Below are 26,984 nucleotides of genomic sequence, written 5' to 3'. Positions count from 1 at the left end.
AAATATGTATCAAAAGCAATTATGTTTGTTTTTTAAAGACATCATGTCTTGAACCGCCAAACTGAATGACGTCGCTCCCGCTCTTTTCATCAGCTCGAGAGAGAGACCCGCTTCATTCTCCGAGAGCTGTTGACTTTGTATGAAGAGAGAGATTTCCCACAGTGGTTACTAAAGGTTGTTAAGCTTAACGAATAATAACAAGTTGATTAACAATTATTTAACAAGTTTCTGAATTATATAACGAGTCATACAGGTTACAAATGAAGGAACAATTAGCAGCGAAACTTTTACCTCAGCGTTAGTTCGTCAGGTCGATAGGAATGTTGCTAGCTTTTTTGATAACTCATTTGCTAGTTGGATATTATTGGAATTATTTAGTAATGAGTGTGTTTTTCCGTTGTGTCAATGTTGTTTACAGAGATGAAAATGGCGTACGCTCCAGTACAAATGTACGTGCCAATATGTGACCTAAACATAAACATCACACACTCGGTGAGAACTTGTGCAGGCAAATATGAGTGCCTGGTTATGGTGATATCTTAATTTGAATGAATAACTGCTTTTAACAAAAATGCCCTTTAAATGCCTGTAAGGAATATGTTGTAAATTCGAAAAATTAGGCCTTTTTGTTCATTTTCCAGAAGGTGGTTGGAGTAATAATTGGAAAAACAGATTCAAGAGGATTTCCAGACCGGAAAAGTGGGTTACCATGATATATTTCCTGTTTCCATTTTATTTTATTTATTATTTAAACATTATTTTCTTTTTTTTTCAGATGTTGGCTCTGAAAGGTTCACATTTAGCTTCACCATAAAAGATTCACCAGAACATTTTATCAATGTGTCTGCATGGGGAAATGGGGAATATGTCCAAGGACTGAGCAGTCGCTTTCAGATTGGGGATTGTGGTGAGATTTAGCAGTAGTAATGTCACTTCCTTGTGTTAACAAAACTAAATTCTAATATGCAATATAAAAACACTTATAGTAATATGAACTGCATTGAAGTAAATCTGTGAGCCAAAATAGCATCTTCTGTTTTAGTTATAATTGAAAATCCCCTCGTTGTGACCAAAGACTATGAAAAAGAAGAAAGATTTTGCCCTTCAACACCCAGGTAAAAAATAGATAAAAGAACAAAATGAAAAATCACATCTTTATAAATATTCTGTATGATACTGTATTTGTAAGTGATACATAAACATATTTCATCTCAGTACCTGCAGGCTGTTGGTAACAGAGACTCACTCAAGCATTAGGATATGCTCAGATTTAGAAACGGAGGCCAGGATTCTGCCGCTATTCCACATGCCAATTAAAGACCCAAGGGACTTCTATTCATTGGGAGACATTACTGCAAATGGACAGAGTCTGGATGGACACATTATTAACATTCTAGCAGCTGTGCAATCGGTTAGATTCCAACAATATACTGCCAGCCCTCCTCACAGAAAAAGGTAATTTTTCACCCTGCAGATGCATAGTTCCTTTTTAGTGATTAAGATTTTGTTATCCAAAGGTTGGAGAGGAGAAATTCTTCACAAAATCTGATGGACGCAAAGGACAGAGGCTAGAAATAAAGCTCTTTGATGACACTGGGAAATCATTTCCATTAGTGTGGTGAGTAAAATTTCATTAATTCAGTATGATTTTAAAAACAAACAACAACACAAAGTGATTTCATCACTTTTTTCATCCAGTTGGGATAAAGAGACTATTCGCCTGGTGCAAACACTGACACAAAGAGAAACAGGTAATATGTTTATTTGTCTGTTTATTTTTCAATTGCAATTGATAATATGTGGTGAATTTAATTAATTGCACTTATTTTTTTCTCAGTGCTGTTTATTGCAGATGCTCGCATCACCTTTGACACTTTTCGTAATTGTATGATAGCAACAGCGACCTCAAAAACAATCATTACCGTCAACCCTGGTAGTGATGTGACATGCTAGATTAAAGAATCTATTTAAAAACTTACAATTGAAATATTTCAACAGTCGGACATTATCGATAAAATCCTTAAATTCTTTCAATTGCATTCTAGACACAGCGGAAGCCAACCGGCTGTACACGTTTATAAGGGAACTGTTAGAAGCCGGAGGACTGGATGACCAAGACATCCTCTCAGGTGATGATGTGCCATGTAAGTCATTTGATCCATATGCATCTAGACAATGTAGTATGTGTAGTGTAGCTCATAGAGTAACACACAGTAAAATTGTATCCTTACATATTTCTCAGTGGATTCCATTAGTGATGTTCTGACAGTCAAGCAACTGAAAGCCAGAAGTCAAGAACATGCTGATGGCTTTCATTGCATAATATATGGATTCATCACAACTCTTGATCTAAGTTCCTCCATCTCCAAAGTCATACGCAAGAAATGGTAAGTGTGCAAGTCTTTGACAGTTTTGTACAATGACCTATTGTTCACAAGCCTGAGTTTTAATAAATAATTTCTGCACTAGTGCCAAATGCAAATTTCGAATCAATGAGGAGATCCAGACATGTTCCAATGATGCCTGTCCAAATCAAGGACAACTGCTCCAGGCTACCGAAGGCTTTGATCTGCTGCTGGACATCAGTGATCACACTGGGACAGTGCAGTCGTGCAGCTTGGCAGGCACAGTGGCTGAGAAAACCCTGGGCTATAAAGTGAGCACATCTAATACTTACATTATATATATATATATATATATATATATATATATATATATATATATATATATATATATATATATATGTGTGTGTGTGTATAAATTGTCTGTATGTACTGTAGAGAATAAAAGTAAAATATTTTTTTCTTGACAGACAGAAGCTTTTTTGTGCCTGTCGGAGTCTCAAAGGACAACTCTTCAGTGGAAGTTCCTTCTGGAGAGATGCAAAATTTATCTAAAGGTTAATCATGTTGCCACTAATTTTGAAAATTGAATATTTAAGGGTGTAATTTAATCTTCTTTCCAAATTGCAGGTTCTTCCATCTCCTAGAAGCAGAAGTGGGATGAGGGCAAGAATTTTGTCATGTGCACTCGCTGACCCTGTAGAAGTGAAGCAAAGCCTCGCATCCTTTGTGGTTTAATTCTGTTTTGCAACAAAGAAACAAAGTGACACAGCATGGTTCCTCATGTGAAATCAAATAAACTATAGGCCAACTTGTATTAAATTTACTTTGGTTCAAATGCAGATGTAGAGACTAATATATGTATTTTTTGAATGTTACATTTGATTTCATTGTATTGTAACTGGTCTTTGAATTAATTAACTTGATTTATGTATGTTTGTTTCAAACTAATTTTGTTTAACTGCTTTACCAAATAAAAGCAATGAATACTGAACACTGCTGGCTCGGAACCTTTTATTATAGATTTGTTTCTGTGAGGGCTGTTTTGGATGGAGCGCCGCTTAGGTTTGACATTTGTAAATAATGATCTTTTCGCTGTTGAGACCATAGTTTTACATTTATCTAATCGGATTCCTCGTGCATTATTCAGGTAAGAACAAGGGTTTTTTTGTCCAGTTGTATCTTTCAGATCATTTTAGCACCCTAAAATATGTAAGCTATCGCAACGGTTTATTCTCTTAATCTTGTTGTCAACACAAACGATTTACAGAAACAAGTACATTAAAACGCATCGAGGTAACGTTACATTAATGAAGTTTCAACAGCCACAGCTAAAACAAGTCATTCTCCTGCGAAGCTGTCGTTAGGTCTGGATTGAGTTCATCATGAATGTGAATCAAGGCACCGTCGGCAGTGATCCGGTGATTCTCGCCACTGCTGGTTATGATCACACCGTCAGATTCTGGCAGGCTCACAGTGGCATCTGCACAAGAACCGTCCAGCACCAGGACTCTGTATCCTTCACGAACAAGAGCGTTGCCTTGCAGATACATAGCCATGACCTTCAGTTGTGAAAAAGAAGTGCACTTAATTATATTGAATGTACAATTGTATTGTACTTCAAAATGTAAAAAAAGTATAAAATAACTGTACTTGTAGATGAGTCATTCTACGAAACGGGTGCCATGTGGGTCCGCAACATTTGATCAGATGCATAAAGCACAAAATATGTCCCAAAGTCTGTTTCCAAAGCTTAAAGTTATTAATTCAAGTGTTCTTTTTGACATGATATATGATCAAATGGTTTTTTTGAAGACTGACATACTATTTTTAATAATTTTTCATTATTACACAGCCAATTTCACATGTCCGTGTTAACCAACATGACATTTGCCATGACATCTAAAATATAACCAAATTAGTTATATATTTTTTTCAAACATATACTATTTTCAGGATTTTTCCCTATTTACACAAAATATATTTATTCACAATAAACATTTTTTTTGTAAATATTTTATGATTTGTGTACGTCCCTCAGTTTGACTTACCACCCCGTCACACTAACTTGTTTTATCTATAAATAATGCTCTGTTCCTTTAAATGACATCACAAAGCCTAAGTAACATCATTTGAGCCTTATAGCCACCAACAACAAAAGCAGGCAACTATGTACAATCTTTTTACATTGTTTATTAGTTGCTTTTTCATGTTAGGCAGGGCCCGTCAAGCTTAAACTTACCACCCCGTCACGCAAAATAGACAGGTAAAACTGTTTATTATTTTTTTTTATTATTATTAATACAAAGATAATTATATTTCAGATTGAATGCATGTATGCTAGTTGAGAAACTTGGGAAATTTGCGGACATTTTGGGATGACATTTACCACCCCGTCAAATACCATGGTATGTGACGGGGTGGTAAATGTTATCCTAAAATGTCCCCTGATAAAAATCACATTCTGGCGGGTTTTTTTTTTTTTTTTTTTTGGCAGGGTTCCTTTGGTAAAATGTGCATTCCAAGAGCTAAATATCATGTTATTTGGGCTCGCTTGAACCCGTGGACATGAAAAACAACCTGCGGCAACAGTGTAAAAGTAGCCTAGCCCAATTTCGCAGGAAAAACACAGACTTGGCAACACTGTTTGGTTCATTAATTCACTCATTCACTCACTCACTCACACACTTTTTACTCAATTTGAAGGTCTCCCCTCCTCCAGTTTTTAAAGTTTAAAACCAGCAGATCATATAGAGTAACACTTTGTCCATACCACCCCGTCACATCAGTTACCACCCCGTCACAGGGTCATTTTGTTAAAGGTTTATGGAAAGAAAATGAAATATTACATAAATTAATGTTGAATGATACAATACAATACAATACAATGTTTATTTATATAGCACATTTAAAACAACCAAAGTCGACCAAAGTGCTGCACAGAGTATGCAAAAAAGAACAGTCAACAGGGTTACAAACAATAAGACAATCTATAGAACAAACAATGTAAAATGGATGAGGTGTATTAAAATGTGTATTAAAATACGATTAAAATACGATTTACAGAAACAATGATGTTCTTGTTGTGTGGACTGATCAGATAAATGTAACTTTATTTGTATTTTTTAAGTAAATTCATTTTTTTTAGTACAAACAATGAGGCTATATAAGGTAAAATTCATGTTTCATGATTAAAAATCTTAAAATAAAAAATATACATATTAAATTACAGACTTTCTATTGATGGTTTCCAAAAAAGGGACATTTTTCTATTAGGAAAACATTGGATTTTAGAAATCTATTTCTTGTTTTACTACTCCAATAGCATACATATTGTCTGTGACGGGGTGGTACAAGAATGGCTTCCTTGCCTGAATAAAAGGATAATATTAATAAAGATTTTGTGCCTGAGGTGGGAAAATATGTTTTTTGCAGGATTAACATATCTTTCAATTTGTAGGTTTGTTTAAAAAAAAAAAAGTTTGTTCATAATGAAAATTTTGAAAAATGCAAAGTGGAAATGGCACCCGTTTCGTAGAATGACTCAGATAATATAATATTTCTGAAATACTTAAAGAAAGTACAATTTCATGACTATGGTTATTAACACACTTAAGTACACTTTTAAAAAGTGCACTTTGTATTAATGTCAAATTAGAAGTTTTGGTAACACTTTTTGTGTCCTTGTTACATGTACTTACTGTAGTATTAACAGCAAACTATGCATAATTACATGTAACTTAAATAACCCAACCCTATTCCTAACCACAACCCTACAGTAAGAACATGTTAATTAATATTAGCCTACTTACATTACTTATATAATACTTTTATGTAATTATATAAGTAGTATAATTACATGGTAACAAAGTCACCATAAAATAGTGTAATCAAAGATTTCCTTCAAAGTGCATTTTGAAGCATTATGTTTTAATAATCTTTTGTTGTGGTTTACAGTTATTTTAAAGAGTTGACTAACAGCACGTAAAGTACTTGATTATAATTTTAACTGAAGTGTGTTATTCGGTACTAGTATAATGTAATTTAAATGTACTAAATTGCAACTTCATCATTACAAATATATTTAAATAGATGACAAACATGTTTCAGTAGAAATAACAGTTTATTTCAATATATAATACAAGTGTGTATTTTAGTTATCATAAATGCCTGTCAGTACATTCAGAAGTACACTTGGTTACACTTTATTTGGTTACATTTTATTTTAAGGTATCAGTATTTAAGTAATAATAATTAACTACATGTACTTACTATAGACTTATGTTCAGGATGAGGGTTTGGTTTAGAGTTAATTGCATATAATTATGCATAATTTATAGTTATTACTACAGTAACTGCATGTAACGTGTAACAATGACACTATAAAATAAAATGTTACTATACACTTTAACCATATTTGAAAGTCAATAGATGTAATTATGAAATTACATATAAAAATATACTCAAGTCCTACTTACGTGGGTCAAACATTGTAAAAACTAATTGCATTTAATACATTTAAAATATATAAAATTTTCATTTAATTGCAAATAACCTCTGATTAAGTGTATTAAAACATTCTGATTTTTTTTTTTTTTTTTAAACACAAAATACTTTAAAGATGCTTAACTCAAACACCAGCAGGTAAATTCCCTTGAAGTAACACCTGATAGAAGCATGATTGCTGCTGCTGGTAAGTTCAGCATGAGCCTCATTATGTATAAAGCTATAAATATTGCAACCCTTTTTTTTTTTCTTTTGTTCCTTTCACACTGTACTTTTATTCTTGCATTTCAGGTTATCAACACATACGCATGTATGACTTAAACTCTAATAATCCAAACCCTGTGATCAATTACGACGGTGTCAGTAAGAACATCACGTCAGTCGGCTTTCACGAGGATGGTCGGTGGATGTACACGGGTGGAGAAGACTGCATGGCTCGCATCTGGGACCTAAGGTAGCGAAAGCTTTTTGCTGTATGTATACAGTCTGTTTAGAGATGTTTTAAGTGTTACTTAAGTACTGTTTTCATTCAGGTCAAGGAACCTACAGTGCCAAAGAATATTTCAAGTCAATGCACCTATTAATTGTGTGTGTCTTCATCCCAATCAGGTCAGTTGGATAATATTTCGTTATCTGCTACTGATGCTCACAATAAAACCAGTCAAACAATCAAGTAAATTTTCTTTATTTTGCTTTAGGCTGAATTAATCGTTGGGGACCAAAGTGGCGTTATCCATATATGGGATTTGAAAACAGACCACAATGAACAGCTCATCCCAGAGCCAGATGTGTCTGTGAATTCAGTCCATATCGATCCTGATGCCAGTTATATGGCTGCAGTCAACAGCTCGGTCAGTAACCAATAACAGTCCTTAAAATGATAGTTTACCCAAAAAATGAAAATTCATTATTCTTTCTTTTCTAAGACTTTTGTTCATATTTGGAACACCAATAAACATATTTTTAATGAAATCTGAGAAATTTCTATCTCTCCATTGAATGTTTATTCACTCAAAACTCTGATTCTTTAAAACGTTTATAAAGAGATCGTAAAAGAAATCCATATGATCGCTTTAGAACTGCCAGAGTTTTGGGTGAATATGCACTTAATGGAGGAACCCTTGAAAGAATTTAAATTTTTGGGTGAACTAACACTTTAAATCTTCAATATTGCTAATTAAGCTGTGCTGATGTGTACTGCATATATTCATATTATATCTGAACCATTTAGTTGAGGTTGGTAAGATTTGGTTTATTTGTCTTTCACTGTAGGGCAACTGTTATGTGTGGAATTTGGCTGGAGGAATAGGTGATGAGGTGACACAACTAATACCCAAGACCAAGATCCCTGCCCACAAACGCTACTCATTACGCTGCAAATTCAGCCCAGATTCCACGTGAGTGTCTTGCAAAACACTAATCTGGGGAATAATGGGAAAACAGTGAAAAAAATAAAATAGTTGATTCTTGTTTACAACTAATATACAAATCAATGCATCATTTTTTTATCTCTTTACTAGATTACTAGCCACATGCTCTGCTGACCAGACCTGTAAAATTTGGAGAACCTCCAACTTTTCTCTAATGACAGAGTTGAGTATTAAGAGTAACAACCCTGGAGAGACGTCCCGAGGTTGGATGTGGGATTGTGCCTTCTCTGGAGATTCGCAGTACATAGTTACAGGTGAACACAGGGCTCTCATCAACATACATATAGTGTTTTACTAATATGAGAAGCTCATAAGTTTACATATTCATTGTAGAATCTTTGGTCCCACTTTATATTAGGTGTCTTTAACCTCTATGTACACTTTTGCTGTTATTGAGGTGGGATATGGGTAAGGTTAGGGACAGGTTTAGTGGTAGGTGTTCTACATATACATACTATGTACTTATTGTAGTAACTGGGTAATAACTAGGTACTGATCCTTAAACTACCCCTAAACATAGTCCCATTTAGTTACCTTATATTACTTAGTTCTTTCTTGGATACATAAAATAAAGGTTTTGTGGTATGGTTAGGTTTAAGGGTGTAGGGCTAAGGGAAGGATCAACAGTGTAATTACAGATTTAACTACATTCAGGTATTTTTTTTAAATACAAGTACAATGTAAAAACATGTTTGTACACAATAAGTGCATTGTATCAAACTATTAATTTAAAGTTTAGTACAAAGTAGTTAAAGACATTTAATATAAAGTGGGCCCCAATCTTTTAGATGTTCTTTTTATTCTTTTTAAATAACTGTGTCTACACTTGCTGTGCCACAACAGCTTGAGGCTGTCTACATTGGACGTGACAAAGCAACTGTTGCAAATCCCTTTTTTCTTTGTGTCAGAAGTAGTGCGAGAGCTTGAAGTACGTCAAAATCATATTACACCATGCATCATTATACTGTCGGGAATTTGTTGTGTTGTGCCGCACCGCATCCAGTGTTGACAGCATCGGTACTGATTATAATGGCTTTTGTCGCATCATGCCGTTCGTGTCTGGTGTAGACGCAGCGTAGTAGATTATTTTGTTTCTTTGTATTTGTTGGGTTTTGTGGTTGTTGTTGTATTCTGCCATAAATTATGTTCCACAAGATAAAAAATACTTTATGCAAATTATTATGTTCAGAAGTTTACTTCCTCTTTCTTATTGTTTGTTGCCTCCTTGAGCATATATCATTTCTGGCAGCCTTTTGTATGAGTCCCTCAACTATCCTAACTAAGTGAGAAAACTGGATCTTAGCATCATTGAGCCACTGTAAGGTGAACTCAAACCAAAGAACATAGAAAACTTGGGGCCAGTTGCATAAACTTAGCCACCATGTTGACCATTTTATGTAAAAGACTAGGACCAGTTTTGAAGAAAAAAACTAGATGACTGACTTTTAAAACTAGTCTAAGGATTTTATGCAACCTTGTTTTAGTAAATTATGGCCACGTTGTATAAATTTAATTTCTTCGTTTTTATTTAACTAAAACAAGCGAATGAATTATTGCAATTTGGCCATGATTTAGTAAAATGAGGGAACAAATTATTATATCATGCACATGATTTCCCTAAAACGAGGAAACAAATTTAAAACTTGCTTGCGTATATATATAATTTTTTTCCCCACGTCATGTGCGAGCTCATGTGCTTTTTCATTCTTCTTTCGCAACTGTACTGTATGTTGTTCTCAGTGGAATCATTTTAAGCCTTCCTGTTTATATGTTTTCAGCCTCCTCTGATAACCTGGCACGTCTGTGGTGTGTGGAGACCGGAGAGATCAAACGGGAGTACAGCGGCCATCAGAAGGCTGTGGTGTGTTTGGCCTTCAATGACAGTGTGCTTGGATAGTATGCCGAAGAAACTCATTCTGCTATGGTAGCTGTAGCTATCATAACACCCAACATCTTCATCTATGAACCATCCTTATGGTATTAAATGGACTTGCTGCATTAATGATAACCCACAATGGCTTTGATGATGAAGACTGAGCAAAAAACTGTCCAAATGTTGTATCCTTATCATTGCTAATTCAAATGTATGGTGGGATACAAATACTTTGTTGCATATACCCAGTATTTGTATGCATCCACACGTGTTTTTTGTCAATAAATGTTACAGTAACACAATCTGAATACATTTAGCTTTTGATTATTGTCCAGACATCACTGAATAATTCCCTCCTTGTATTAAAATATATGAGTGACTGAACACAATAGTGCTTTATTGTAGACCAGCAGTGTTTTCCATTACTCGTCTGCATCAGGTTACAAGAGCTGGAGTGAGTCTTTGAGCCAAGTCATGTTCAAACCACTGCAAAAATGGGGCTAAATACAAGAGAAGATGAAGATAAGGATTTAGCAGATAACATGACAAGATGATTCTGATGGTTCGTTGCCAGATGGGCATTAAATATGGCATTTGTTTAGCCTTTCCAGTTGCTCTCATTGACGTCAACACATTTGTTTGTTTCCCTGGCGTATGCTGGTACACCGTCAGTGGAATTTCACTCTGGCAGGTAGTAGAAACACACAGAAACACAAATGTTGCTGGGAAAGCAGATGTCGATGCAGAAGTAAATAAGTCTTTGTTTCCCGGGACCTTCAGGGAAAAAAAAAAAGGAAAGAAATCTCAAGGTTCTTATTTCTATAGATGTGCCGATGCCAATCATAATCAATGTCCTGTTCCTTGTTCATGCTCTGCTGGATGTAACTCTAAAAAGGTCACAACTCCATCTCACTGGACGTCTGGATTAGGTTTCTGTCACACTGCGCTCTTTATAGAGCAACACAGAATGTTCTTAGCTATTTATGCAATGTCTTCTGTACATTCTCTTGTTACAAAATTCACACTATATTTTAACATTTTATTTAAAGAAATATTCTGGGTTCAGTACAATTTTAGCTCTGTATAGCATTTATGGTAGTGATTACCACTAAAATTCATTTTCTCCTTTTTTGTAGAATTTGCATTTGCAAAGTACTCGCTGTTTCAGCAGTAGAGCAACAAAATGTAAACTATATGCTTTTAAAGGGTTAGTTCACCCAAAAATGAAAATTCTGTCATTTATTACTCACCCTTATGCCGTTCCACACCTGTAAGACCTTTGTTAATCTTTGGAACACAAATTAAGATATTTTTGTTGATTTGCCGATGACTCAGTGAGGCCTCCATAGCCAGCAATGACATTTCATCTCTCAAGATCCATTAATGTACTACAAACATATTTAAATCAGTTCATGTGAGTACAGTGGTTCAATATTAATATTATAAAGCGACGAGAATATTTTTGGTATGCCAAAAAAACGAAATTACGACTTATTTAGTGATGGCCGATTTCAAAACACTGCTTCAGGAAGCTTTAGAGCATAATGAATCAGCGTATCAAATCATGATTCGGATCGCGTGTCAAACTGCTGAAATCACGTGACTTTGGAGCTCCGAAACGCTGATTCGACATGCTGATTCATTTATGCTCTGAATCTTCCTGAAGCAGTGTTTTGAATTCGGCCATCACTATATAAGTCGTTATTTTGTTTTTTTTGGCGTACCAAAAATATTCTCATCGCTTTATAATATTAATATTGAACCAGTGTACTCACATGAACTGATTTAAATGTTTTTAGTACCTTTATGGATCTTGAGAGAGGAAGTGTCATTGCTCCCTATGAAGGCCTCACTGAGCCATCGGATTTCAACAAAAATATCTTAATTTGTGTTCCGATGATTAACAAAGGTCTTACGGGTGTGGAACGGCATAAGGGTGAGTAATAAATGACAGAATTTTCATTTTTGGGTGAACTAACCCTTTAACATGATTTCAGTGTAAAGTTACATCATATAAAGTTATATCATTATCTCATTTTAACTGAAGAATGAAGGTTTAATTTAAGCGTTTATGGCCCGGTTTCACAGACAGGATTTAGATTAAGTCAGGATTAGTTCAATTAGGACATTTAAGTAGCTTTTATAAACTTTTCTTAGAAAAAAACATTACTGGTGTGCATCTTGAGACAAAACAATGGCATTGATATATTTTAAGATATGTCAGTACAAGTTGCTTTCAGTCAAAACGTGGATTTTAGTCTGGGATAGACTTAAGCCTTGTGAAACCAGCCATATATATCTAGAATTACATGCCTTATTTCTGAATAAAAAATTGGCCCCATTTACTGTGGAGGGGCACAGTTTGCAAATGTTGCACAAAGCAAAAGAAGTAAAAAGGAGAGAGAAACAGGGAATGGGGAAATCCAAAGAAAGTCACATAGTCACATATATCATAGAGAAAAGTCTAGATTAGGTTTATGGAACATTCAAATAGTTTTACATGATTCCTCATCTTCAACAAGAAAACAAGGGCAAGAAGCCATTCTTCAGTGTCACACGATGCTTCAGAAATCATTCTAATATGCTTAAGAAACATTATTAAAAACAGTTGTGCTGCCTAATTGTGGACACTGTTATACTTTGATTGAATAAATTCTTTGATGAATAAATCTTACCATCAGATCGTCTAGTCCAGTACACAGAGGCCTGCTGACAGAGGGACTGAAGAGGTTCTTGAAGGGTGGAAGCTTCAACACGACTGCTGGGCAGCACTCCCAAAAACTCTGTATGTTTTTCAGTCTGATTTCCCACCACCCAGACCTGACGGACCTGTGAGAATCATCACAAATCTCACTGTATATCATTGCAGAGTAAATTATCCTCTAATGGTGTGATACAGACTCACCACATTGTTCCTATGTGAACTCATACACTGTATAATTCCTAAACGTATAATTGTGTCTTGAGGGGTTTTAAGTGTTTCCACTAGTACAAAAGGCATTTGTAATTACACCACTTACTCCACTGAGAGATCAGATAGACGCTTGTTAAAGCGGAGTAATGCTTGAGCGAGCCTGCGACAAGCAGTTTATGCTTCTCAATAGCTCATTGTGCACCAAAAATTGGAAATCTTGTTCAAAAGGCTATTGACCATGGATTGAGTTTCCAAAAAGTTTTCTAATGGCTTTTATCAAACGCAATGATGCAAAAATCTCAACCGAGACCAAGATTTTAAGTGGTCAGCGATACTAATCTGTTTAACAGCCCATCCCATTCTGCACAGATCATAACCCAGCGCATGAATCTCCTTGTTAAGTGCTGAGAGAAGTGTGTCCAGCACAGGTCTCTGCTCTGTTTGTGGACGCGAGATCTGTCTTTCTAGTAGTGACTTATAAGAGGAAAAAGCCAACAGAGTGGCCATTGTGCACCCTGTGGTCCTATCCTGTAACGCGATCCAGCCAAGGTGGATCAGATGTTCTGTGGAATTCGGACTCGGCTACACTAAAACCCTCCAGAGCTGGTGCGGTCCATTACTCCCTTTCTGGAGTCACGGAGGAGAAAGCAGCCAAAAGAGCTCTCTAATCTATCCGAGAGCACTGGGGTGGAGCTGCGTTCAAGTGTCAGTAAATTTGCCAGCCAGCTTTACGTTTTATATGGCATATAGGGTCTTTAAAGCTGCTGCTTCCGACATAATGTGATCCAGTAAAATACACTGAAGCAATTCACATTTGACATTCTCATTCATTCTCATTAATAATAAGAGAATCGATTTATTCCTGTGATGGCAAAGCCGAATTTTCAGCAGTCACATGATACTTCAGAAATCATTCTAATATGCTGATTTGGTGCTCAAGAAACATTTCTTATTATTATCAATATTGAAAAAAAGCCTATTTTTTGTGGAAACCGTCATATTGTCTTTTTTTCAGGATTCTTCAATGAATAGAAAGTTTCAAAAAACAGCATTCTAAACATTCTAAAAGTCTTTACTGTCACTTTTGAACATTTTAATACAACTTATCGACCCCAAACTTTTGAATGGTAGTGTGTGTGTGTGTGTGTGTACATATATTCTATATTTAATAGAATGTTATACTGCAAGTTACCATCAGATCTTTTGGTCTATAGCACAAAACTAGGATGCTCGACAAGCAGAAATCCTTTACCTGTTGCTCTGACTTGTTTAGTTGAGATTGCACGTTCTCGTAATCCAAACTTTCCATCCGGCGAAGAAAGCAGCTGTCCTGGTTGTCAGGTTTATAGCATACCAACCCCTGAGGAAGAGAGATAGGGAAATGTAACTGAGCTTTTACAGGAAAAGCCTAATCTGTGCAGAAAGAAAAGAGTCTTACATGTCTCATGTCAAAAATCACTGTGGAAGTGTAGTTGACATGGGAAGTCACAGAGTAGGTCACTACATTGTTGTGCTTGTCAATCAGAGCCGACTGATTGATCAAGTCACCCATGTGATCGGGAATTCTGACGACCTGCAGTGAAGACTGTGTGGGAAAAGGTTCGTTTTCAGTGCTTTAATAAAGCTTGTAAATATTCACATTTTGAAATGCTTGGACTCTTACTTGTGTTTTATGCTGAAGCCCTAGATGTGCCGTCACACTGAGAGCGATGATAACAATGAGCAGCATGGCAGCCAGACTGCACCAGAGAACTTTGTGAGGAACCCTGGAGGAGCTGATGGGACCACAGTGCTAGAAAATCCAAACACACATTCATCTCCCTCTGAGTTACATTTAAGGCCACTGCACATTCACATTAAACACTATTTATGGCTTGTACACATAAGCAAGACATAAAACAGAAGAGCTAAGCAAAAAACAAACTGACATATTTGTGCTACACTCTTAAAAATAAAAATTCCAAAAGGGTGTTTTGCAGTAAAGCCATTGAAGAACCATTTTGGTTTCCCCAAAGAACCTTTCAATGAACAGTTCTAAAAAGAACCATTTTTCACTATATAAAAAATGTTTACGCAATGGAAAGGTTTTAAGTTTCTTCATGGAACCATAGATGCCAATAAAGAAGTTTTATTTTCAAGAGTGTATAGTCTGAAGTATGTTTACTGCTAATGGAAACAGCAATATAACTCTCACCATGCACTGTGGGTCCTCCAGACCGGCTTCTGAATGCTTCCAGCACCTCACCATTCTGCCCTGTTTTACTTCTCCTCACGGTACCGGTCTTACTCTTTTCTGTATAAGGCAATGTTCATGACTGAGACTGACCAGCAGAGTTTGCAGTATAGGTGTCTAACTTCTCTCTGCCATCCTCTGCCCCCCACCTCTTGCCTCACACCAGGTAGTCCAACCCACTGGCTGACTACCCCTATACCAGACAATAGACAAAGGGGACAGGTAGATCAGCACTGACAGGGCTTTTCGTCGCAGAGCCAGTTTTAAGGCATCGACTGGCCTTGCCCTTAGGCTGCTGACTGACCAAGGTGACTTTAAAAACTTCATTTGTGGCCTTAGTGAAAAAATTGAAGAGTAATCGCATTACTTACAAGGGTAGTCCACCCAAAAATAAAAATTCTGTCATCCTTTACTCACCCTCAAAGTCGTTCCAAACCTATACGTCGTTTCTTTTGTGGAACACAAAAGAAGACATTTTGAAAAATGATGGTAACCGAAAAGTTTCAAAATAAAATTTCTTGCATTATCTTCTATTATGCTCCTCAGAAGGTTTGGAACTATGTGAGGGTGTGTAAATTATCACAAAATTTTCATTTTTGGGTGAAATACCCCTTTAAGTACATTATAAAGAAGAAGAAAAAATGTACACTTTTCATGAATAATTCTTATTTATTTGATCAATCATGTAAGATGAACACTTTGTTCAAACCGTGGTGAGAAGTAAAATCCTACCAGGTTGATGGGACAGTGAGTGATGACAAAGTTGTTAAGTGCAAAATATAATAACTGCAAATATATTTATAATATTCTCTCAATCATGTTACAAGTACAGTGAATTAACAGTACAGAGTTGAAGAAGTACATCTGATAAAATAAAAACAAACAGCACAATTTTAAGGGTCATTTGTTTTGTGTCAAGTGTTACTAACTAGAAAACAACACATTTCACAAATTATTAGACATTTTTAAATTGAGACAAAATAAAAACAATAAAACAAACAATAACACTGAAATAAAAACTTATAGCCCTTATATTACCTTTAAAACAGTAGGACATTCAAAAAAGAGGTAGGCTAGTTTGAAATGAAGCCTTGATAGTAAATTATACTGCATATTTGTTTAAAAACAACAACAACAAACCCCATAAAATTTCTGTTAGACTCATTTAGATTAACTGTCATATTAAAATAATTATTTTGTTCCATACCGATACCCATATATTGATAAATATTCTCTACTAAAGTGAGTAAATCTCAAGTAAATTCTGACTATGCCTGTAGTGCAGGTAAAATATCCGCAATGCTGTCTACATAGTAGTCAGGAACCATTTTTTGCCGATGTGGGCAGTCGCTCTTCTGGTTTGCCTCGGCTTCAGCAACAGTAGAAACTCCTGTAAGGGTCAGCAGGGTCTTCAGGCCGCAGTTTGAACCTAGCATGATGTCCGTGTCCAGTCTATCTCCGACCATCAGACACCTCTGAGGGTCCAGATCAAACTGGCTGGCCACACACTCGAACATGAAGTTGCTGGGTTTTCCCACTACTTGAGCTTGGCGTTGTGCAGCGGTCTCTACCGCCCTTAGGAGGCACCCTGTCCCTGTAGATAAGCAGAAGACAAGGTCGTTTGTTATAACAAGAGAATTAGGAAATTCATATTGTGATGTCATTCATATTTGCTTACCCGGGACCGCTTTGCCTCCCTCCAGAGGCAGCCTCGTGTCCGTGTTGGTTCCCACGAACTGACAGTCGGGGTTACACAAGTACTGCAGAGCTCTGTTGAGCTTCATGTAACTGAAATGCTCATCAAATCCGACGAGTACAGCTTGGACCTCCTTGTCGAGAGGAACATTCGCCCAGTCGATTTGAACTCCGGAGATGGGGTCAGGCCCCACACCGACCGGCTGGATTCCCACCTCCTCGAGCTCCTGCCTCATCGCATTGCTCCCAATTAAATAGACTTTTCCTTCGAGTTTACACTCATTTTTTAGGTACATCGCCGAGCAGTACGCAGTCCCGAACACCTCGTCCGCGGTGGCATCGAAACCGAGCTTGCCTAATTTATCCGCGTACATTTGTCGGGTTTTCGTGCTGTTGTTCGTGACAAAAAACACCCGCTTTCCATTTTTCTTCAATGAATTGATAACCTCAGGTGCTCCGGGGACGGCCTGGTCCCCTCGCCATATCACTCCATCGCAGTCAAACAGCACACTGTCCACCGAGTCCAGTAACTGTCTGCTCAGCGCACTGCTCAGCCTCGTACATTTAGATGCAGCCATTCCTCAAGTTACTTTCGTCTCGTCCTGATCTTCTTTCTTGTCCTCGGTCCGTCCTAAAATAACATTTGATCTACAAATAGTCCGCTGACTTGACCGAGATCAGCTTAGGCCAGATGATAGAGAATGACAGCGAACCGAATTTTACTAGTTGCGGCAACTGAAGAGGTAAGTACCTTGTGCAAGTGATTCATTCGTTTGTCAATGACAGTTTACGTGACGTTTCATACTAGGAAGGAACTTCCGCACCGGTTTAAAGGGCCAGTGTACCGAATAAAATGGCATGTCAGGTTAAAGCGTTAGTTCACCCAAAATGAATATAATATCATTTATTACTCACCCTCATGTCGTTCTACACCCGTAAGACCTTCGTTCATCTTCGGAACACAGATTAAGATATTTTTATTCAATCCAATGACTCTGAGGCTTGCATTTACAGCATTCCTCTCTCAAGATCCATAAAGGTACTAAAAACATATTTAAAACAGTTCATGTGAATTCAGTGGTTCTGCCTTAATATTATAAAGCGGTGAGAATACTTTTTGTGTGCCAAAAAAACAAAATAATGACTTTTCAACAATATAGTGATGGGCCGATTTCAAAACACTGCTTCGGAGCTTTACGAATCAAATCAGTAAAACCGCGGTCACACTAGACTTTTGAACGACTACATTTTTTTCGGATGCTGTAACGGTCGTGATATGACGTCACGGTTTACAGTGTCTTTTTTATAAACATGAATTCAACACATAACTTAAAGTAATACATTTAAAATGTAAAAATATAGAACCTACTCGACTTTACTGCAAAAATATAATTCTTTTAATTCAGCCAAGAGGTCATGCCTTGACGAATCGATCTTCTACTGGTCGCACGTCTTCACGTGATGCGAATTCGCAGGTCAGAGTTCACCAAACTTGAACTTTGGAACGCAGCGAAATGCGTAATTTTTCGCACAAGCTTGCGTTTCCGGTCTGACACATTCGCATGCGTTTGAATGGAAGTCAATGGAACGAAAAGTGCAGTGTGACCGCACCTTAATTCAGAGCACCAAAGTCATGTGATTTCAGCAGTTTAGCTGTTTGATAGGAGATCCGAATCGTAAAGCTCCGAAGCAGTGTTTTGAAATCGGCCCATCACTACAAATTGTTGAATAAAGTAGTTATTTTGTTTTTTTGGCACACAAAAAGTATTCTTTTCGCTTTATAATATTAAGGTAGAACCACTTAACTCACAAGAAACTGTTTTAAATATGTTTTTAGTACATTTATGGATCTTGAAAGAGGAAGTACCATTGCTTTGAATGCAGGCCTCACTGCGCCTGCTGCAGGATTGGTACGGCAGCAAAGTTCTTTGATTATTACACCAGAATGACACTATAGTTCCTAGCCATATCAGCCTAGAAAATCGCAACTTTTAATTTTCCGTCGGTCTTGGTACATGATTTAACTACAGAAGAGTCAAGATTTAAATAGGAAAAATATCGAAACTCTTTGGTCATTTTTGAACGAGATGCTAACGGTCTAATCAGATTCAATGAACTATGCTAAAAGACAAAGTGGTACCGCCAGACCCGGAGATCGGCTGAATGGATTCGAAAATGGTAAAACTCAACTGTTAAACTCTAGGGGAGTTGGAAAATTAGCCTATTTTCAAAAAAAGTGGCGTGTTCCTTAGTTGCAAACAAGTGGCTAAATGGGACAATAGATAGACATTAAGGTTTTATTTTAATATTATATTTAGGCTACCTATATTTTAAAACATTATTAAAATAATTTTTAATAGGTCTATTAATTTGTCAATTTAAAAAGTGATTTCCATTTTTTTTATGTTTGGATTATTAAATCGATAACTTATTCCTTTATTTTATAAGTGTCATACCTAGTCCTCCATGTGCATGAATTCCACTTTATTTGCACTATTTACATTTCAAATAGGCTATTTGACATTGGAGGTTGAGAGTGAATCAAGGTTGTGATGGTCAATCATGAAGAACAATAAATGTTGTCGTTTAATAAATTTGAAAATTGGCACTCTTAAATGTTGCAAGGTGCTAAAGACAGAGAAGAATGATGTTATTTGAGTTCATTAAGCAAAAGCACATTAATGCAGTGTAGCTTTTTAAAAACGTGGTTTATGTTGTGTTTTATCAATAGAGAAATGGAAAGACAGCCTTTAGCTAAATAGTAAAGAACTACCTCTTAACAAAGTGTCAAGACAGATTCAATTGTATTGTCAAGCAATAAGGTATCAAGAAAGCTTTATTTCAAAGATCTGATCACAGATTTTGCTGCCAGCAAAACATAGCTTGTGTTCTTGTGGCACATAATTTGATGATTTGAACAGTATTTTACTGTAAAATTACAGAAAAGTTAAGGTCTATTACAATTTTCTATTTTTTTTTTTAGAAAACATTTATACTTAGCGGGCATCTTACCCCAAGTGTCTCACTTTAACCTTTCACTTCAAAATGAAAACAATACCCTATAATCTAAATGAATCACAAATCCCACATTAATATAAAACTTAAACAACAAAATAAATTCACAAACCACTATTATCCAATAACAATAAAATTCGATAATCTACTCAAAATTAGTTCAGATCATGATCCCTATAATGTATATATACAGTATATTCACTTTCCAAATATAGTACTTTATATTCTTTGAAATATTTTTATATATTATTGAAATCTAACCTTTACATCCTAATAATAATAATAAGCTCACGTAACAATGTAAGAGTTTTCCAAAACTCATACATGATAACATGAGCATATAATTAAGTATTACTCCTAGTCCTCCAGAAATATGTTTCAAAAACAAATCCTCAAAACAAAAAAACTGAAACAAGTTTATACAAATTAGACATTACATATGACTGTAAGACAGTTGGACTGTTTGAATGGACTGTATGCCTATCCTTGACAGCCTCATTTTCATAAACAAAGTTAAATATGGCATCTATTTTGAGAGTACTGCAAGTTTATATATATATGTAAACAAATGTGAAACTATATGAACATTCTTAAAAAAAAATAAGTCAGAGAAAACAAAAAAAGAAAAAGGGGTACAAATGCATACCAATACATAAGGCTGAGAGAGTATTTATTAAAAATTCCATTTACCAAAAATAAAATACAGAGTTTAGTATAAACACAATGTTAACAACAACAGTTTCTCTAATTTTCTTTTTTCTGAACAGGACATAAGGGCCAAAAGATTTCCCCAAGATTTTTGAGGATTCCTCTGTGATAGAAACCTCTAAATGGATTGTATGAGGTCTGGCAGTTGTGTCCAGTGTGCGGATGGCAATGCTGGCAGTTGTGACCTTTTCCTTTAAACCACTCATTGGAGGTTTGATTTATCAAAGCCAAATACATGTGAAACATGGAATAACCCGCCAAGAGGAAAAAGACAAACACCAGGAAGCCCAGCATGAAGACAATCCGTGGAAACGTCAGAAAGAGATGCTGTACCATGAATGCAATAGTAAAATAGATTTATTAGAGAGATAATCCATGTACCACAGCACATTTATTAGTAATTGTGGTAAGTTATTATTACCTGGATGATAAAGAGTGGTCCGGCGGGCTGTTGCTCACCCTGCTCGTCGATGTAGTGAGCGTGCAGCAGTCCAGTTCGCAAAACAGTTTGGAGCAACATGTCTGCTGTAAGGACTGCGATATCACCTGCCATGGCGCACACACTCAGGAGGTACAGCAGGAAGTATCTGATGTTCTGGGCACCGATGCAGTTATTCACCCACACACAGTGATGGTCGAATCTCTGGACACATCGATTGCAAACCCCTGTACAAATTATATTAACAGCGTTTGTGGAATAATGTTGTATACAAAGTAAAATTTTAAACAGTAATAAAGATATGCCACTTACAATGACAGTATATTGGGCCATTAACAACAACAACAACAACAACAACAACAGTTTGTTTACTTATAACTTATTTGTTTTGTTTCTTTTTAAACTGAGGGACAAGGGAAATTATTTTGTGATACCACTTAACTTGTATTTAAATGCCAAAAATTCTTTTAAATTAGTTTATGAGAGATAAAATGGGGTTAATAATAGCTGGTTCCTAACTATTCCTAGCTAGCTATTCCTAGTTATTAGCTAAACATTTGTATTAGGATACTAGAAATTTACTGTATCAAATATGGTAGAAATGTTTTGAGTTTTATCAAAGTCCCTTTAAGACAAGTCATTTCACTCGGCGGCCATCTTTGAAACGCCTCTCGGGCATCCTGGGCATCATGCCCTATCTCTTTGAATGGGGAAACATCAAATTCTCCAAAACTGTTCACCAACCTTACGATTACATTTCATATTTGAAATCACCAGTGAAATCTGACAACCGCTGTCTTATAAATGTTTTATCCAAACGCTCGAATCATGACAAAAAACTGTATTTTTTAGGCTGGATCAAGCTAATGCGCATGCGCAGACCTTAATGCGCGTCTCTTCTGCCATGTTTGAGAGGCGCGCGTCTGACTGTTTCTATAGAAACCGGTGCTTCTTACGGCTGCTGCAGTGACGCGATGACTTTACCAGTCGCCGATTGGCTCTTATTTAGAAGGCGGGACTTATTCCGCCATATTGCGCGTTACACTTTCTCCCATTCAAAACAATATGAGTGACACGTCTTGTGTTATTCTATAGTCTTTGGTTTTATGGCTTAAACTTAAATTTACAGTAAAAATCTTTTTCACTTTCAAAAAATTGTACAATAGAACAAGGGCAAAAGTGCCCTCCCCCTTTTTCAGCGGCGCTGGTTCCGGAAGTATTTTTTTGGAACATTGATTTGAAGCAAAAAACTTTTAGAAAATTGGACAAAAAGACAAAGGTACAAGACTGTGTACTTAATGGTTTTAGTGAGGGAAAGGAATACAATCCCATGAAGCATTGCGAACAGCATACTCAAATAAATGTTGTATAAGTGTATAAAAAAATATGTATAAAAATATATTTTGTTTAATGCAAAATACAAACATTTCAATATTTTGAGAGTGTATAATGTGGGCTGACGGCTTCAGCAGAAGCAAATACCATGGATTAACTACTTTGTAACTTACAGTAGGTCTTATTTAAAGGTTTATTAGTTATCGTTAAAAATTTTCTTATGGAATAAATACATTTTTACTTCCAGAACCCAACTGTTGCACTCTATTAACTGTACTTTGCTGTAAAATAACATGAATTGTCCAGCTAGTTCTATTAGAAAAGTTTATGGTGAGGGAACTTACCGTTCACCAATAAACAGGTTTTTTACTGTTGCAGATAATTTTTTTAATGTTAAAATTATGATAATTTTTACAGTGCATGTTCTGAAGTTCAAATGAAAGATTAATAAACGCTTACTACAGTGTTTGGATCGGGCAGGTTTGACCAGCTGACAGGTTGAACACCTGACTCCCTGCTGGAACAGTTTTTCATCATACTGGTAGACCTTCAGTTGTGTAGTATGGTTTGCCTTTGTCAGTGTGCCTTCAAAAGGAAAGTCAAACTGAATGCATTTGATTTTTTAATAATGAAAATGAGACAAGTTTTCATTTGCTTACCTGGATCTCTGCTACAACACAGGTAGAACAGATAGGACTTCAGTGCAAGGAGGATGTAGGGAATGCACAAGCTGACTGAACTTGTGCCCATGTCCAAACAGAAGCCAAAGACCTCATAGGAGAATTCTCCATACACAACCACTTCAAGTAACAGGTGCAAGTAAAGGAAGCAGTTGTTCCTGACGTGAAAGGAAATGATTGGACATAGGATGTAAGGACAGGGAATGTTCAAGGAACACAAATACTGATAAAATAAGGACTTTAAGTACACTGTAAGACACATTGGCTGACACTTACCTTAAAAGAAGAACTAATTTGTTAGGAAGTTTATAGGTAAGATGTATATTATATTATATACTATAGGCAAATTAATATGTTTAGTACATATCCCGTTTAAAAGTTTGGGGTCAGTACGATTTAAAAAAAAAAAAAAAAACACCTTTATATTCTTACAAAATATTTATATTTGAAATAAATGCTGTTCTTTTGAACTTTCTATTCATCAAAGAATCCTGAAAGAAGATGTATTACCGTTTCCACAAAAATATTAAGTTGATCACTGGAATAGATTACATTTTAAAATATAATAAAATAGAAAAGTTTTTTTTTTTTATTTGTAGTGTTCAAACTTATGTTACCTCTGATGGAACAGTCTGTGCATAGTCCTGTAGCAAATGCTTTGAAAACATTGTGGGATCCATGGAGAGACAACCTAAAAGAAGATGAAGAGAGAGAAAAAAAAAAACAGTATATAATTTAAACAACTGCAGAAATCATTAAGTTTTTCAGGACTTCACCTAGGCTCTTACCCCTGTGAATGTGTCCAAAAGCCGACCGAGAGGAGTTTGCTGATGTCCGGAATACTTACAAACCAGAGCAATGCAGGCGAGCACTACTGCCACATAAATGCCAAACAGAGTGAGGAAGTCCATTTGCCACTACCTGCAGCACGGTACTGTGAGTGAGTAAATCAAAACCGAACCTACTCGTATGGCCAAACAATAACTATTCAATAAAACCATATTAAACTGTGTTTAAAAGTTTATTTTTAAACAATACTGGACACACAGGCGTGGCAATATATACAAAGAGAAGGAAAGTTTTACCTTTATTCACCTGAGCACCATCCTCACACCTTTACGCTTTCCATACATTCGTAGTGTGAAGTAACGTTACAGTAAACGTGAATACGAACACAGTGTTGCCAGATCTCAAAATAAAATAAGAAATCGGGTCTTTCAAAACATATACCCCAACTTTCCTCCCTAAAATAATTTATTTAAAAATATTATTTTACATTAAAAAAATTTAAATAAATTAAATTACAACCCGCGACTACCTATTTATTAGCGACTTTTTCGGTTGAAAACAATCCCAAAGCGGATATGGCAACACTGATACGGAACTTACCCAAGACGTTGTCAAAGTAAAAGTCATCCCAGGCTGCCAGGCTTTTAATTTGTTACTTTCTTCAGGCTCGCTGTTTTAAAGTCGTTTCATTTATCTTTCAATACAGTCTGCAAATTATGTATCCTGTTTCGAAATAAAAACGTAAATAAATTTTCTCCTCTCTATGTATTAAAGTCACAATGAAATAAAAAAATATTCATTTTTTATAGAATATTGCCGATTATATATATATATATATATATATATATATATATATATATATATATATATATATATATATATATATATATATATATATATATAATTCATATATAATAAATCTTTAATCAAAATAGCTTTTTTATGACGTGTTTACTGGCGTGAGGGCGGGACGACCTGTCAATCACATCATGATATTGCAGCAATGGCAAACCACAACAATCCAGCGATCATATCAATTCCTGATGGACATGAAGAAAAGACTATCGCCACTTCCCTTTCATATTTGGGTAATGATAACTAAGCTAGGCCTACTATCATTCTTCAAATGGCATACAACTTTGCTCTGCAAACATACCATATTCTTCTTTTGAACTTTTTCACTTTGCTTATTTTGCAGATGTATTATTTTAAAACATTAAATTATTGTAAATTTTGTCATTTGTCTCAGAAGCAGATGGTAATTTATTAAGTGTAGCCTACTTGTTTTCAGTTCAGGGTTGTTATCATAGCCTTCTAACTGTTGCCTCTTACAGTTATCATGTTACAGACCTGCACATTCACTAGTGGTGATGCCTCAAAGGAAAGGGATACCACCAAAGCCCTTCGAGAATACTCCACCGAGTAAAGGCAGCAGGTATTTTCTTTTAAGGTATGCACGCATTTGTAAATCTATAAATTGTTAACATTATTTTTACGAATATAAAGAAAATTCGATGTGTTTTTAAAGTTAATCTTTTATTGCACATTTGGTTGTCAGACCACAACATATAAGTTAAAATAAATTACACAACTTAAATGTGAGCTAACAAATTATTGAAGGCTGGAGTATGGTATTATTTTTGGATGTTTCAGTTACCACCCTTTTCATTTATTCCATTATTTTTTCATTTCTATGGATTCTACTGTAACAAACAAGTTATTTCTGTTTAATTTATTTCTGCGGTTATAACAGACAGAAGCCATTTGACATTTTAAAATAATGAAGAGAGCAGAATCTTTAATGTCAAGATGGAATATTTTCCTTAAAAAAAACACAAAACTTTTATTGCAATACAATGATATTTTTCTCCATACACAACCACTTTTCTGTTGTATTGGTAAGTTGAGATGTTGATTGAGGAACAGCGTGTTTGGAGATACAAGCATTGGCACTAAATAATTCAGTTAGCCCTGTATAACTTGTCTTTGCTTCAGTCCTTTACATAATACGTCTATTACAGTTTACTGCTAGTTATACTGTATCCCCATTCAGTTTGTAACCTTGAAAGTGAAACCGCACTACACACTGTTTATACTGTGGTGTGTTGATTTTTTATTATCTGCCCGGGCCAGTACTCAAAAAACAGTCTGGGTCCTCCCTGTTGCACCTGAGCTGCATGTCAGCTCACTCAGTAAATCAATTCTTTCCTCATGAATCCCCCCCGGATGCATGACATGTGTCCCTGCCATGTGGCACGAGAGATCTCGAGATGCAGCATTTAATCTGTTTAATCCAGAACAAGAGCTTTAATAGCACTGCTCCTGTTCAAAGATGTGTGACTGCGCTCTTCAGTGCATTCAGACGTTCTAATTATCCACCATCGTCCTGCCAGATCCCCAAGCTGATACTGGGCTACTTTTTGTCCCTTGGAGAGACAGCTAGAAGAGAGAGCATGGGAAGGAGGTATTTATAGAGAAATGGGGCCTCACTTTACCCTTTTTGGAGAGAGAATCATTAAGGATCTGTGCTAGGTGTCCCAGTTTCTTGATTTGAGCTCTGCAGGCAGGACTAGAAAGACTCGCCAGAGATGCAGAGTCAACTCATAGACAAGATCACTCTGGCACTTGATGCAGTGTCACCCTTTTTTTAAGTGGCAGTGCTCTGCATGCCACATGACGATGGGGGGCATTCACAAGGCGTTTCCTCTGAAGCGTGGTGCTGTGCAGTAGGAGGATCTCGGCGACAACGCAGAAGCTGTGGACCAGGCGTTTTCACCTTAGAATCTTTGATACCTGTTGAATTACGACAAAATGAAGAAATTCCTCCAGAATAAGAAAGGGAGATACTCCTTAAAACAGAACAAGCCGGGTCCTCGCTATCCGCCCAAAGATATTAGTAAGTGTTTACTGTTCAAGAATTTTGTATTAGAGAGATAATGTTGTATTGATATTAACTTTACTTTCTTTCTGCATGTAGGCTAATGCTTTGATGAATGACTTTCTATCAATCTACAGGCCTAGGATG

The 26,984-nt window shown here is 36.1% G+C and overlaps 6 protein-coding genes across 9 annotated transcripts in view; 3 read left to right on the top strand and 3 right to left on the bottom strand.

The window, feature by feature from the left end:
* The first annotated feature begins 426 nt into the window (after positions 1-426).
* On the top strand, positions 427-3,185 carry meiob (meiosis specific with OB-fold). The gene is made up of 13 exons (XM_067369855.1): positions 427-492; positions 642-699; positions 776-907; positions 1,043-1,115; positions 1,216-1,411; positions 1,518-1,618; positions 1,699-1,751; positions 1,838-1,933; positions 2,046-2,144; positions 2,243-2,387; positions 2,470-2,656; positions 2,813-2,899; positions 2,973-3,185. The coding sequence occupies exons 1-13, from the start codon at positions 427-429 to the stop codon at positions 3,078-3,080; spliced, it is 1,401 nt and encodes a 466-aa protein (XP_067225956.1). The 3' UTR covers positions 3,081-3,185.
* Positions 3,186-3,381: 196 nt separating this feature from the next.
* mlst8 (MTOR associated protein, LST8 homolog (S. cerevisiae)) lies at positions 3,382-10,522 on the top strand. Of its 2 annotated transcripts, none has more exons than XM_067369633.1 (9): positions 3,382-3,492; positions 3,700-3,856; positions 6,984-7,035; positions 7,140-7,302; positions 7,382-7,457; positions 7,547-7,699; positions 8,121-8,245; positions 8,369-8,532; positions 10,057-10,521. In XM_067369633.1, the coding sequence occupies exons 2-9, from the start codon at positions 3,728-3,730 to the stop codon at positions 10,173-10,175; spliced, it is 981 nt and encodes a 326-aa protein (XP_067225734.1). In that variant the 5' UTR covers positions 3,382-3,492; positions 3,700-3,727; the 3' UTR covers positions 10,176-10,521. The 2 variants fall into 2 exon arrangements, with proteins under 2 accessions (XP_067225734.1, XP_067225735.1); XM_067369634.1 differs by having other exon boundaries at positions 3,397-3,492; positions 3,668-3,856; positions 10,057-10,522.
* Positions 10,523-10,776: 254 nt separating this feature from the next.
* Positions 10,777-15,313, bottom strand: bricd5 (BRICHOS domain containing 5). The gene is made up of 6 exons (XM_067370317.1): positions 15,260-15,313; positions 14,729-14,857; positions 14,504-14,650; positions 14,318-14,425; positions 12,827-12,980; positions 10,777-10,925 (listed from the first exon to the last, which is right to left on the bottom strand). Exons 1-6 carry the CDS (start codon positions 15,311-15,313, stop codon positions 10,831-10,833), a joined length of 687 nt encoding a protein of 228 aa, XP_067226418.1. The 3' UTR covers positions 10,777-10,830.
* A 654-nt stretch (positions 15,314-15,967) lies between these two features.
* Positions 15,968-17,781, bottom strand: pgp (phosphoglycolate phosphatase). The gene is made up of 2 exons (XM_067369803.1): positions 16,977-17,781; positions 15,968-16,892 (listed from the first exon to the last, which is right to left on the bottom strand). Exons 1-2 carry the CDS (start codon positions 17,569-17,571, stop codon positions 16,567-16,569), a joined length of 921 nt encoding a protein of 306 aa, XP_067225904.1. The 5' UTR covers positions 17,572-17,781; the 3' UTR covers positions 15,968-16,566.
* Positions 17,782-19,198: 1,417 nt separating this feature from the next.
* On the bottom strand, positions 19,199-24,527 carry zdhhc4 (zinc finger DHHC-type palmitoyltransferase 4). Of its 3 annotated transcripts, none has more exons than XM_067369800.1 (7): positions 24,256-24,527; positions 23,959-24,104; positions 23,788-23,861; positions 23,150-23,328; positions 22,950-23,075; positions 21,138-21,382; positions 19,199-21,043 (listed from the first exon to the last, which is right to left on the bottom strand). In XM_067369800.1, the coding sequence occupies exons 2-7, from the start codon at positions 24,079-24,081 to the stop codon at positions 20,753-20,755; spliced, it is 1,038 nt and encodes a 345-aa protein (XP_067225901.1). In that variant the 5' UTR covers positions 24,082-24,104; positions 24,256-24,527; the 3' UTR covers positions 19,199-20,752. The 3 variants fall into 3 exon arrangements, with proteins under 3 accessions (XP_067225901.1, XP_067225900.1, XP_067225902.1); XM_067369799.1 differs by having other exon boundaries at positions 23,959-24,091; XM_067369801.1 differs by lacking the exon at positions 23,959-24,104.
* A 2,243-nt stretch (positions 24,528-26,770) lies between these two features.
* The window catches only part of grid2ipb (glutamate receptor, ionotropic, delta 2 (Grid2) interacting protein, b), a 37,771-nt gene continuing 37,557 nt past the window's right edge, over positions 26,771-26,984 (top strand). Inside the window, exon 1 of the mRNA XM_067369367.1 lies at positions 26,771-26,855. Within this exon, the coding sequence (XP_067225468.1) occupies positions 26,771-26,855 (85 nt within the window). The remainder of the gene's footprint in view (positions 26,856-26,984) is intronic.

The sequence above is a fragment of the Chanodichthys erythropterus genome, chromosome 19 (assembly GCF_024489055.1).
Source record: "Chanodichthys erythropterus isolate Z2021 chromosome 19, ASM2448905v1, whole genome shotgun sequence".
NCBI lineage: Eukaryota > Metazoa > Chordata > Actinopteri > Cypriniformes > Xenocyprididae > Chanodichthys > Chanodichthys erythropterus.
Note: the sequence above shows the minus strand (reverse complement) of the source record. Positions and strands in the feature narration are given on the sequence as shown.

Coding starts and splice junctions, on each gene's coding strand:
- pgp (XM_067369803.1), bottom strand. CDS start 17,571: ATGGCTGCATCTAAATGTACGAGGCTGAGCAGTGCGCTGAGCAGACAG. Junction 16,893..16,976: donor GGGAGGCAAAGCGGTCCCGG/GTAAGCAAATAT, acceptor GCTTATCTACAG/GGACAGGGTGCCTCCTAAGG.
- meiob (XM_067369855.1), top strand. CDS start 427: ATGGCGTACGCTCCAGTACAAATGTACGTGCCAATATGTGACCTAAAC. Junction 493..641: donor ACATAAACATCACACACTCG/GTGAGAACTTGT, acceptor TTCATTTTCCAG/AAGGTGGTTGGAGTAATAAT. Junction 2,145..2,242: donor CTCAGGTGATGATGTGCCAT/GTAAGTCATTTG, acceptor CATATTTCTCAG/TGGATTCCATTAGTGATGTT.
- mlst8 (XM_067369634.1), top strand. CDS start 3,728: ATGAATGTGAATCAAGGCACCGTCGGCAGTGATCCGGTGATTCTCGCC. Junction 7,303..7,381: donor GCTCGCATCTGGGACCTAAG/GTAGCGAAAGCT, acceptor GTTTTCATTCAG/GTCAAGGAACCTACAGTGCC. Junction 7,700..8,120: donor TGGCTGCAGTCAACAGCTCG/GTCAGTAACCAA, acceptor CTTTCACTGTAG/GGCAACTGTTATGTGTGGAA.
- zdhhc4 (XM_067369800.1), bottom strand. CDS start 24,081: ATGGACTTCCTCACTCTGTTTGGCATTTATGTGGCAGTAGTGCTCGCC. Junction 23,076..23,149: donor GTGTTGTAGCAGAGATCCAG/GTAAGCAAATGA, acceptor TTCCTTTTGAAG/GCACACTGACAAAGGCAAAC. Junction 21,044..21,137: donor GACCACTCTTTATCATCCAG/GTAATAATAACT, acceptor TTCATGGTACAG/CATCTCTTTCTGACGTTTCC.
- bricd5 (XM_067370317.1), bottom strand. CDS start 15,313: ATGGTGAGGTGCTGGAAGCATTCAGAAGCCGGTCTGGAGGACCCACAG. Junction 14,858..15,259: donor TGGAGGACCCACAGTGCATG/GTGAGAGTTATA, acceptor TGGATTTTCTAG/CACTGTGGTCCCATCAGCTC. Junction 12,981..14,317: donor TAAACAAGTCAGAGCAACAG/GTAAAGGATTTC, acceptor TGATTCTCACAG/GTCCGTCAGGTCTGGGTGGT.